Below are 13,019 nucleotides of genomic sequence, written 5' to 3' on the forward strand. Positions count from 1 at the left end.
TATTCTCATACTAAATCCAAAAAACACAGTGCTGTACTACCTAGTAGGAAGAAAATTAATTCTATCCCAGCCAAAACCAGGACAGAGGAATAAACAACATGATTCAGAAAAACTGAAGCAAAAGAACCCGATAGTATCTTGCTTAGCATTTAACTTTGCACACTTTTTTTTTTTTTAAATATTTAGTTCTGTTGGTGCTTTACACTTCTAGAAATATGTGTACCTAAGCTTCACATTTTTGTTTTCTGTTTTTTCTCTAATATTTGACTGAAATTTTTCCCAGTGCTCTTTGCCAGAGAATATATTCTCTTTTTAGTCCATACAATTTAGGAAACTCTGCCCATAGAATATTATTACTTACAGCTATGGATTTGATAATGCCAGAAACTGGGGCTCTTCTGTGATAGACCTCCTTTAAATCAAAGAAAGTAAAAATACATATTGCATCTGTCTTATACAATGCTATAAGTCATTTCAATAGCAATGGTATTTTACTACATTGAAAACTAATTACCTTTAGAAGACAGAAATATACAGGATGGTTTTCAGAGTTCAAGAAGGGACTTTGGAGGGTTTGTTTCTTAATATTCACATGCTTAAGTTTGCTCGGTGAAATGGTAATTGGAAGATGTTGGATGGTGAGATGAAGCTTTATATGTGTATTTTGTTGGTTTATTTCTTGAGGAAAATGTGAATATCAAAGAGGAATTCAAATGTGAAAGAATGGTGGTGAAACCAGAGAGCACTTGCAGAGAAGAGTGAATAGACTAGCTAGGGACACTAGCTGCTAATGTAGCAGCTTCCCACCCCCCCCCCCCCCCGTTTTTATTTCATTTTTGTGAATCCTTGCTCTCAGCAGTGTTTTTATAACAGAATAGTTAAAGCTCATTTGTGGTTATGTCACTCGATGTAGGTGCACAGAGGCACTGGAATTATCAGTCCTTTCTAATGGAAACTTATTACTCCTGCTCTGGGATGCTGGATTGGTGGGTTTTTTTTTCTTTCTTGGTCAGTGTGGAACATCTGGGGTTTTATTCTTTGTTCTCAGTATCCAGATGTAATTGTTGCAGTCCAAATATTTTGTCACTTTTGTTAGTGGATGTTGGAAGAGTTTTTAGGAGTGTCTGGTTTGGTGCAATCCAGAACAGTTTCTTTTCAGTAGGCAATACTGCTGCATAATAGTGAGTTTTTTCCTTCTCTTCCCTTGAAAATAGATGCTTTTGGGGGCATACTTGTTCAAGTCTGAGATCTGGCTAATGTACCTTTTGTTAGAAGTTCTAGTTTAAAAAGAATTATCTGTTAACCATTTAATAACAATTAAAGACAACTTCTTGAGGCTGCATGGAAATGTGGTTAAAAGACCTATATTGGAATTAAAGTTACCCAGTTAAAACCTAATAAAAAGGACCTCTTAGGTGTTATTTAATGCTGTCATGAAGTTCAAGTGGTGCAAGAATTCATCAGACTAAGTGTCTCTCTACTCATCAAGACAAAATTAATGAGCGATGGGAGTTCATTCTCCCTTAATTGATAGGAGTTGCTGAACTACCTTCTGTTTTCTTTGAATATAAAAATATGAAACATGGCAGCAAAGTACTGTGCTCTTAAATTCATTATCTGTTTCAGCAGATTGTTGGGTTTGTCTAATTTATCTGTATGGCCTAGTGCTCAGGTGACATAGAATAGGAAAATTGTATTTCTCCTGTATTTCCTTTGTCTATATATATTTCAGAGTGATTCTTCTGTGCTGTGTCCCCATTAACTGGAAAAAGGACAGTAAAAGTGAGTTACTCTCACACTTCGTACTAGGCTGTGGCTGTGAGGTCAACAGATTTGAAGACACCTGCTCAGAGGAGCAGACCAAGTTACTGAAAGCTTCGTGTCTAGATTTTTGTCTTGCTTGATTACAAATATAACCTGAATTGAACTTCAGGTAGTAGTTTAATTCATAATTTAGGCAAGCTGTCTAAGTTTTCAGTACCTAATAGGTTACAGGAATTGGTGCCAGTGCTTTCAAACTAACACAGCTAACTATTAGTTGAATTACTGTTCAGTTTGATACAGTTGCATTTATTCTTTTTGAAGAATAGAGTATTGTTGAACTAAGGTTTTGGAACTGTTTGTTGGAATTTATTCCAATGTGCTGGAAACAATTGTTGAAAAATTTAAAGTCTGATATCTTTCAGTTCCCTGCAGGTGGGGCTGCCCAGGCCCCTGTGTTGAATTTAAAAGAAATTCAACTGATCAGCAATAGTATAATAAAAACTAAGATAAGAATGTAATTTCATTCTTCTGTTACATAGTAGTAAAACAAAGAATAATGAAGACAGCCATGTGACTGTCTATTGTTAATGCGTAAAACAGATGCTTGGGATCTGTGGGTCAGAAAATAAAGTGTCCATAATTCCTATTGTAGCTGTGCTCAAAGCCTTGGGGAATTATGGCTCCACAATGGAAATAAGGACATTCCCTGTCTGAGCATCCTTTTTGTGCTATTCTAAAGATCAAACACAAAATCTACGCTTCTCATACTGCTCAGTAAGTTGAGTCGGGATAGTATTTCTCTGTGAGACCTATTTAGATATGGCTGCAACCTATATCAAACCAAGTACTTTTTTAAAGCACTGTGTAGGCCAGAGGCCGGCAGGAAAATCGTCGGAAACTTTTTGACGTTATAGTTAGGTAACATCCTGATTCATCTTTGGATTCTTTAATCAGTGCTTGTTCATAGTTGTGTTTTCTGTAACACTGTTCATAGCATAACCTTGCCTAACATTGTATGCATTAATGGAGTCAGGTATAAAAGTTTCCATAACATTGCAGTTCAGGATCATTTCAGTTCTGGTCGTGGATGGTAACAAATTCTTCTTAGGCTCTGCTAACTCAGCCTTCTTGTTATCTGTCTTCCGAAGAATGCTGCTCTGAATGTGGCATCAAATATATACGTAATGTTAGGACAAAAACAGTTGGTCCCGGCAGTAAGTTAGCAATCTCCTATGCAGTCCATTATACACTAATGAGGTATTTTGCAGAAGCATCACAATGGTGTTTTCTTACGGAAGAACGCACAGCTAATGGGAAAGGAGAAAATGTAAAAGTAATGTGGTGAATCATTTATCCTATCTGAGGAGCTGTCCTGTGGTGTTTACATTAGAATTCTTCTTCCTATCTAGGCAAGATGTTATACAAATAGAAACATGGTCAGCTAACTCATACTTAAGAGGTTTATCATACCAGTTATCATAAGCTTTCTGATTATGCAGATAAGCTAAGTGTATTGTCTGTCTTCAGTCTTTGCGAATGATTGTTTGCTTGAAAAAGCATTTAGATTGTATGGTTATGAAGGACTATTTTATTAATTTCTATGTTAAATGTACTTAATTGAAGAAATAATCTCAAGTACTTCATAACATAGATATTATTCAGTCAAAAATAGCTTTTGGACAAGAGTCATCAGTTCCTTGAGGTATCTGGCACTTTTGGAAAACATTAGTGACAGGACCTAAGGGGTAATTTTATTTTTTTCTTCTTCACTCTTACTTTCTCCAGTTTAGATGTATTTCATGTAACTTAGTCTTTTTGCATTAAAAAATACCAAAACCAACATTGCTACAAATTACGTTCAGCATTTTGATTGTTAATTTCAGATCATTTGCTGATAAAAGCTACTATTATTTCATGATTGTTTTACCTGATTCTGTATTGGCTTGCAAGGGGTCTTACGCAAATCTGTAGTTCTTATTAATGCTTATAGATGCATGCACATTTTTATTATTGACTACTGGGACAATAAGGTTTTCTGGGGTTTTTGACATTTCTTTTCAATTTAAAATAATTATGTTGCCACATATGGTTCTTTGGGTTTCAACCATATTTTAAGGACATCTTACTTTAACATGCTAAAGTACTTTTTTCTTTCTCTGTTATATTCCATTTCTCTTCTAAAAATCTAGTAAGGTTGGTTTTGTTCTTTGTAATTTTTAGAGTTTCTCTTTTATCCAAAATGCACTGTAAAACTTTACATATGTGTGATTTCACATTTACATAACAGTATGTCTAAGCCACTTCCACATTCTACATTTTGACCTCTTTTTATGTACAGTCCTACTTGCAAATATATTTTGCCAGTCAGTTTTGTTTATTACCTTCCTCATACAGACTTAGCCCCCTTTGCTTCTGGTTCACTTAGTCTATTGTTTAAGGTAATGTAGGAAGTGGATACAGAGAGCAGTATTAGCCTTTATTGTACACATCCTCTTTTTATTTATTCTTTCGCAACCTTTAAATCACTTAATTCTTTTATTACTTTGCTCTAACGGGTGATTCCATATATATTTCAAGTTGATGCAATATAGAATAGATCAGTGATATCTCAACCTCTTCTCTGCCAAGCCTTATTTTAAAAAGCAAAACATCTTGATCCTTTTTCCTTCTAGTCATGATCAAAGGAGAATTTTTAGATTTCTCTCTGAAGCTGAGTCTCCCTGTTAACAGTTTATGTAATACAGCATTTTGCTAGTCTTCTTTTTGTGGTACTTTGTACTGCTCATGGATTTCTAAAATGCAAATTTGGGGCTTGTTGCTGCTCATCTTTTCACTCATCTGAATTTACAATATCATGTTCTTAGGTGCTTTTTAAAATGTAAAATATTTCCTCTTGATTTCTACCCCCACTCCTCAGACCGTATTGCATATTAAGCTTGTTTTTTCAGATATAGCTTTTAGGGACTTCTGAAGAAAGCTCATAAAATATCTCCTTTGAAGACTTTAGATAAAGTTATGTTGAGAATATTGTGATGATTTTAAAAATCAATGCAGTAATGGGATATGGGATGGGGGGCAGTTGAAGAATATCTAGGGAATCTCAGGGGATTCAGAGTATGGGTGATATCCATGATAAAACGTCATCTGGTCAGGGAGGAGTTGAACAACTTTTTGTGTTTTCCTTAGTTCAAGCTGACATGAGAAGTTGGAAACACCCAACCATCAGATGCCAGGGAAACAGGGTAAGCTGGCAGTGGGCTTGAGGGGAGGGATAGGGCACAAACCAAATTGTATATTAAAGAGCATCCAAGGCAGGTGTATTTTAAAGCTGGTTACAATCTCTCTCTTCCTGTACTGTTATGCTAGTTCATAGTGCTGTTAAAAATGAGAGAAACTTTAATGTTTTGAGGTATCAGTCTTGCAGATAGATGTAGTAGAGCAGATCCTCACATCTTGGTGCTGTTAATCTGTAGGTCCGTGTCACTTGTAGTGGGACACCTGAATCTGCAAGGAATTTTATTTTAATGAAGGGGACATGTAGCATCTGTATTTCAATGAACACTGAACTTTTTTGGAAGGACTAGTTTTCAGCACAGAAAAGGGGTTCTCCTTTGAGGAAAACTGTGTAATCTTGATGATTTTTTATCTTACACTGAAACTATCTTTTGAAAATAGAGTATTTTTACTTTCCAAATCTTAAATATTCTAATAATTGTAGACTAAAAAGTAGCACTTAAGAAGTTATTCTATAAGGAGGCTGTGACATTTCTTATAAAAAGTTGGTTTTCATAATGTGTACTTCATTTTTAGCAATTATGATTCACTTCCAGTTTTGAGAGCGTGACTGTAGAGAGTTCAGGATATGCCTTAATGTTATGTAGAAAATAAGGGTGGACTAAGGGGTGGAAAGCATTATGGTTGAGAGAATTGATGAGGAGCTTTGGAAAAAATAAGGAATGCTGGTGAATGGACTACATTATGCTTCATTAAATACAGTAGGGAAATCCATGGAATGATTTTGGAAGGAATATTTTTAACTTCTTACTGATACTATTTAAAGGGCCACTAATTCAATAGTTACATTTTTGTAAGACTTTTTTTTTTCTAGAATAACCATCTATGATTTCTGTAAATGTAAAAGGAGAGACAAAGATTTACAAGTTTCTTTTAATACATTGGTGGAGAGCTCATATGATGAGGGACAAGATAAGAGAGACTTGGACTTGATGATCTTTGAGGTCTCTTCCAACCATAACGATTCTAAATTGCATAATCTTGCTTGGGGAATTTAGCAAGTAATGATAAATGAAAAATAATGTTAGATAGTAAATTCTGGGAAGAAAATGTAAAATGTATTGTTTCATTAGGTAATGCATGTCATCGTATATTTTATTTTTCAGAGTAAAATGGTGCTTCTGTCATCTAATTAGAAAAGAATAGTATATATATTAAAGCATAGGAATATCGTGGTAGACAGATTGATGTATTTGCGTAGCAATTTGGGAATATCTGTATATGGCTGAATAATCTCTCAATTTAAGCCAAAATAATTTGCAGATTTGTATTCATTTATTCTCAGATTTTTGCTTCTTTCTAACCATACAACAGAGTAAAGCTTTGGGGGAATTACGTTTCAGTATAACCTGTTGTGATGCGTTTGGATTAGGTTTTTGTCCTTCATTATTAAATGTGCAAGAAGCTGTAGCTTTCTCAGGGATTAGCAACAGATACAATAGACTAAGCTTAATAGGATACACTTGTATGCAAGGCCTTGGGCCAGTAGTTCAGTTTTCTTCTACTCCAAGTTGATGGCTGTGGAATATGTTCAAGTCACTGACTTCAAACTTTTGTGCAGTTGAGTCGCTGTTAGTCATGAGATAGAAATGTGATTTGATTTTTATGTGATAATAGATAAGAAAGACAAGTGCTGCCAAGGCAGCATTTCGTCTCAAAATAAGATGTCCTGTCTGGATACTGAGACCACAGTATAATGGCAGTAAGTGCCATAGCAATGCTATAATAATATTAATACCACCACAACAGTTAAGTGGCCAATTAATGTAGAAAGTAGATGTTCCAAATCTTCTGATTAGGGTTTCCTTCTGCTTGGGGGCTCATACTGATGTTTGTGGTTTGGATTTTAAGAAGCAAGTTCTTTAGCGGTGTGTGTGCGTATTATTTCTTTAAACAAGTCTGCTGAAATATCTTTCCAGTTTGAGCAGGGGTGGGTGTTGCATATTAAAAGAAAAAAAAAAAAAGATACTCCTGCAAGCAGCTGATGATCAGGAAAGCGACTGAATAGAGCTGGTTATTCAATATCAGGCATAATTTAACTAGATCATATTGGAAGCAATCTTAAGTTTGCAGAATTGATCTGTATCAACTGTAGAGCTTTGAGTAATCAAAAGGACAGTCTGCTAGAATACTGGACTACAGTTCTATGGAGCATTCAGCAGTGGAGCTGACATTTTCAAAGGAACTTGTCAGACCTCTTTGGTACGTCTGTATTAAAAATATACATTCTTATATTCTTAATCATCTGTAAATACTTTATCTCGGATAGTGTCAGTGTGGATGATTTTCTGTAAACTGGTGGCTGCTTTTAGCTGTAGATGTAAAACTACTGTAACAAAAATGAAATTATACATTTGTTTCATGAAGGCAAAATACATTTCATTTTTCAAACTTGGTGTTAATGTTATAACCAAAATGGGTAAATTTTTTTCTTAAGTTAAAAGGCATCAATTAATAAAGCAAGGAGAGAGGTGTTACTTAGAAACACTAACATAATATCAAGGGCATTGGAGTTATACATCTCAAAAAAAAAAATTAAAAGCTTATTTTATGGTTGAAAACATTTTCTGGTTTCAGTGTAGTTTAAATGACTTATTTTCAGTGGAGGTGAATATATGTATCTGAGGACACATTTTGGATCTGAAAGTAGAAGTTGTAAGAAATGCTAAACTTCTTCATATATTGTATTATAAAGATGCAAAGCTGTGTGATATGTATAAAGAAGTAAATACTGTTTTCAGGATCTGCAGTTACATGTTTGTAATAAATTGAAAAAAGTTGCTATTTTTATTTCTGACCAGAATACAGAAAATACAAGTTACGTGTTTTTCTTTTCTGGTGTTTGTTTTTTTGTTTGTTTTGCGTAAATATTTTGAGAATGTTATTTGATAATGTTTTCTAACTTCTGAAGCAGATTTAGAAGAAAGTATCAATGAACACGAGTTGGAGCCTTCACCCCCCAAAGGGAAAAGGAGGGGTCGTAAGGGAAAGCCAAGAAAAACAAATTTAAAAGGGCAATCAGAAGACACTAGATCTACGTCCTCACATGGCACAGATGAAATAGAAAGCAGTTCCTATGTAAGCAGTAAATATGCTAAACTTCTTAGAAGACAGAATTGCATATTTCTTCTCTGCAAATATAATTCTTATTAAAATTTGCATTTGTCTGAGCCTCCAGCTGGTGGCCACAGGCTTTTAAAATTAGAACCTTATTTGTAACCCAGCAGTATATTTTAGTAAAATGTTTTTCTTTCAGAGAGACAGGTCTCCCCACAGAAGCAGCCCCAGTGATACAAAACCTAAATGTGGATTCTGTCATGCAGGTGAAGAAGAAAATGAAGCTAGAGGAAAGCTTCATATATTTAATGCCAAAAAGGCTGCAGCACACTATAAGTGCATGGTGAGTAACAGTAGTGTTGTTAACCAGTCTATTACGTGAATTTTGTCTGAATTGCTATTGTAGATTTTAATACCGTACCCTCGCATGTAATTATGCATGAGTATTGTCTGTGTACTGATGATCTCTTTAAGCGCTCAAGTGTTGCAAAGCGAGCAATTAATTTATTTTCACTGCGGGCAATATGGATAAAAGTTGGCTATGTGTTAAGAGATGGAATTACAGGGAGAGTCTTTAGCTTATTAAAAATGCTCCCATGGCGTCTAAATGCATACACAGTATTTAAAAAGGAAAACAGAAAGCAGTTTTAACCAAAAGAATCCACTCCAAAAATAAAATACCTTTACTCCACAGGCATTCAGACAAAATCCAGGAAGAATCCATGAACTTCATTAATTTTCTGACCAATGGATTCAGGCTGTGTGACTCAAGTAGAGTGGGACATGGAAGTTATAGAAAACCCTTGCTTTTAGGTGATCACATTTATAGAACTGTAAGGCTGAAAAGAATCTGCTAATTTCAATGAACATGAGTAGATAGTGCTATCTTTCATATAAGTCATTCTATGAATGAGGCAGGGCTTTGAGTAACAAACCTCCATGGTTCCTGTTGCACCTCAAAATGAATGTGGAGTATTAATTGTCTTCCTATACCTAGCCTCGCTAAACAGAGAGCTGGTGTGTACCAGCAGCCTTGAGTCTTAAGAGTATTCTTCACTACTTTGTGTATCTGAACTTCAGTTTTAAGACAGTTTAAACTTAATATACCAGGATGATGATAGTAGGGACGGTACTTATATGCTCTGTTGTCATTGCTCAGGGCTTTTCAGGTATGTTGCCATCAGCTATGCCATGAAGCTGAATTCTATGTGTGGCACAGGGAAGGAAATGGAATATTCCTAAAAAGTTCAGTGATGTAATTGATAATATTGCCCATTTATTACTTTGTATTTTCATCGTGTCATTATTTCTTGTGTACTCCTTTGTCTTTTAAAATACATTTCTCCAAGGCAACAAATGTAATTAAAGCGGTCAGGTGAGTATCAGAAGGAATACTCATCGTAGTAATTACTCAGCATGGGGTTTTTTCTTAGTTTGTCGGTAAAGCACATGCTATCTGAGATTGCAGATGGAGATGTTCAATACTCGGTTATTCCTGCACATTAAAAAATTTCTAATCATGTCGGTGATCTGGAATTATTTTGACTTGCTTGTTTTACAGTTGTTCTCTTCTGGCACTGTCCAGCTAACAACAACTTCAAGGGCAGAGTTTGGTGATTTTGATATCAAAACTGTACTTCAAGAAATCAAGAGAGGAAAAAGAATGGTATGTATCTGCAGAACGCGATGAAAGTGCTACAGATTCTACTAAGGTGTATATATAGCTCTGCCTCATTCCTTTTGTGAAAAATCTTTCCCATCTATTTCTAAACACAAAATTGAAATGTATTGTTACTTTTGGGACAGGTAGCCAGATAGGAATCACCTTAAAAATGAGTGGTGTTTGGGCATGTGGTATTTAGGGTTCTTTATGACAGTGTACAAAGTAAATTATTAGCCTTCCTGTAACTATAAAAGAGTAATAGCTTTAGATCCTGTGTTACTAAAAGCAGACTGTATAAAACTACAAATAAACTTAGAGAATATGTTCTTGCAATGACATGTTTCCAACTGTTTTGGTGGTTTAATATGAAAATGTATTAAGAACTCATCTCTGAGGATGTTGGTAAAATGTCACATTGTATTTTGTTAAATTTTTTTAAGCAGTAAGAAATAGGAGGGAGGGGGGAGAAGACAAACAACTCCTAACAATATTGTTCCTTGAAAAAAAATCATTTAAGATTCTTCATATATTAATATACTAACTTCAGTGGCAATAAAATGATCTTGGAAATGCATTAATATGTGCAATTGTGTAGCAATTTTTAATGCAACGGACAGGTGAATCCTCGTGTTCATATTTTAATAGGTTAGTATTACATAGTTTCTGTTTTACAATATCTTTGATTAACTTTTCATTGGAAGGATGATCTGCTGGAGAAATTACTCTATTCCAAAATGGTAGCCATAAATCTGAGCAACACTAAACTGAATACTAAGAGGCAAGACATTGAAAGGCTGAACAGTGCCATTCTCTTTTCCCCTGCACAGAAATGCACACTTTGCAGCCAGCCTGGTGCTACTATTGGGTGTGAAATTAAAGCCTGCATAAAAACATACCATTACCACTGTGGAGTAGAAGACAAAGCTAAATACATTGAGAATATGTCACGAGGAATTTATAAGTAAGGACCTATGTAATTCTTGAGTCTATAATGAAAGTGAAGATATTTCATGGCACTTCTTCTGCCTAACTTGGCTAGTCAAGTATGTTATTAAAAAAGATAATATTATTTAATTTAAAAATGGTATTTTAAAATAATTGTTGACTTTGCAAAATATTTTGGTTACTCTGCTAACTTAAAATTTCTGTAGTAGTGTTGTAATATGAGAAATGAGAAAATTAATTGACTTATATTTTCCTCCTCAATTACCGTGTAATTTATATTGAGGAAACCCTGGATAATTTATGTCATGACTCCTCCATATTGATACATTTTGTAGCTTATTTTTGGTTTTTTGGACCCTGTAACTTTCCATATTTGTTGCTGAACTGCTGGCATTAGCAACTTGTCTGCAGTTGAGTTTCCAGTGTGGCTGTGCCCACAAGAGGGCATTCTCTGAGCAGTGTAGTAGCAGTTCCTGAAAACTAGAATTGATCAAAGTTTTGTTGGCTAGTCTTCAACCTTGTTTTCTTTCTCATTTTAACTGATGCTTGACTGAAAACCGTGAATGAGTTAAGAGTTAGCAATTGACTTGTGGCACATCTGAAAACTAATTGAGAGGAAAGTCTGGTTTTGGTAGATATTTTCAGTAAAAGTCCTCACTGTTTCTTTTATTGTGCTAGACTCTATTGTAAAAACCATAGTGGAAATGATGAAAGAGATGAAGAGGATGAAGAAAGAGAAAGCAAAAGCCGTGGCAAATCAGGCACTGACCATAATGACATTCCTCAGCAGCAGCTCAATGGAAACTAGGTATGGAAGTTACTCCTGACTGATCTGTTACTGAGACTGAAACGCAATATACATTTAATGTAGTTTATTGCAGCGAAATATTTAAACCTAGTGTATGCGGATAAGTACTTTTTATTGGCATACTGTAGAAAAATGGGGAGGATTTGTTGTTTTTTTTAAATCCAGCTGACTTTGAACAGTATAAGAAAGGAGGCCCTCATTTCTATTGCTAAATATAGATGTAATGTCAGAGCTGCTAAATGCTTTTCTGTATGATTTTAAATTTACTGTTGTTTTCATCATTTTTTAAACAGGTTCAAGGGACAGAGTTATAGAACTGGGAATGGCTAAGACATCATAACTACTAATTCTTTTAAATTGTTTTCTAAAATCAGAAAAGGGTTAGTAACGTTTTACTGCCCAACTCTGTTAGAAATTTCATTGAACTGCCTGAAACGTTCATGTGTGTGAGCCTTCAGTAAGAGGCAGAGTTTTACATGTCAATATTATGTAGTTTGTAGTCTGCAGTGTCTGGAAAAAATGAAACACTATATAAATGATATGTAATATGTACAGTGTCAAAAGTTAAGGCAGACATTGAAATGAAGTAAGATCTATATTTCTGGACTGAATAAAAACCTTACGATTTGGAATGTGTAAGTTGTTTAGTGGATTCATACAATGAGGGAAGGTCTTAGCTAGTTTAATTAACAACATGGACAAGTTCGTGGTGGCAACAAGCTGGTACTTTGTGAATTTTGCTTTTTCTTCATACACAAGTTACGGAGGCTATACATGGGAAAGCTGGTCTCTGTTTTTGCTTGCAAAGCACACAGTAGAAGAGGACTCAGTGTACACCGAAGCACGCTTGAACATTTCAGGTTGTTCCTGTTGTGATTGCTCATTCCACCCAGCATTGTTTGCGGGAGATTTACTTGAGCAGCTGTTGGTTCTGAGCTGTGAGCTTTAGAACTCATGCCAAAGGGCTGTAGTTCATTCTTTCCCCAAAACCCACCTCTTTCTGTGTCCCTGATTTACAAAGAACACTTCACTAAGTGTGGTTAAAACCTTACTATACAAATGTTTGGACTCTGCAGCCCAATCTCTTTTCCTTCAGAGAGTTACAACTCAACTCACTATGGAATTTAGCCACCATATCTGACGTCCATACCTCAAGTGTTCTGTGTTGTGTGGAACACTTCATGTTTTGTCCAGAATATCCATAAAGGTCCCATATTCTGTACGAAGAATGAGGAAACAACCTTTTTTGCTAGATTGGTATTTATTTTTTAATCTTATGACCACTATATGAGAAACTTTGCTTATCATCCTTATTGTTTTAGTGATTATTTTTTCTCTTTCTGTCAAGTCAACAATCACGTCATAGAATTCTACTTGCTAGAGTTTGATGTTCGTTTAGAAAATAATCAGATCTAGGCTATACCAAACCTAACAGATCAGTCCTCTGACTGCTTTCAAAACACCTTGTCATTTGTAATGGCTACTAGC

General features: G+C 35.1%; 1 protein-coding gene across 1 annotated transcript; it reads left to right on the plus strand.

Moving 5' to 3' along the window:
• The first annotated feature begins 7,962 nt into the window (after nt 1–7,962).
• Nucleotides 7,963–12,783, plus strand: LOC104155810 (PHD finger protein 6-like). The gene is made up of 6 exons (XM_009696489.1): nt 7,963–8,136; nt 8,315–8,458; nt 9,677–9,781; nt 10,606–10,739; nt 11,402–11,531; nt 11,825–12,783. Exons 2-5 carry the CDS (start codon nt 8,456–8,458, stop codon nt 11,529–11,531), a joined length of 372 nt encoding a protein of 123 aa, XP_009694791.1. The 5' UTR covers nt 7,963–8,136; nt 8,315–8,455; the 3' UTR covers nt 11,825–12,783.
• The last annotated feature ends 236 nt before the right edge of the window (nt 12,784–13,019 follow it).

This window comes from Cariama cristata, unplaced genomic scaffold (genome assembly GCF_000690535.1).
Source record: "Cariama cristata isolate BGI_N322 unplaced genomic scaffold, ASM69053v1 scaffold15613, whole genome shotgun sequence".
NCBI classification, from domain to species: Eukaryota; Metazoa; Chordata; class Aves; order Cariamiformes; family Cariamidae; genus Cariama; species Cariama cristata.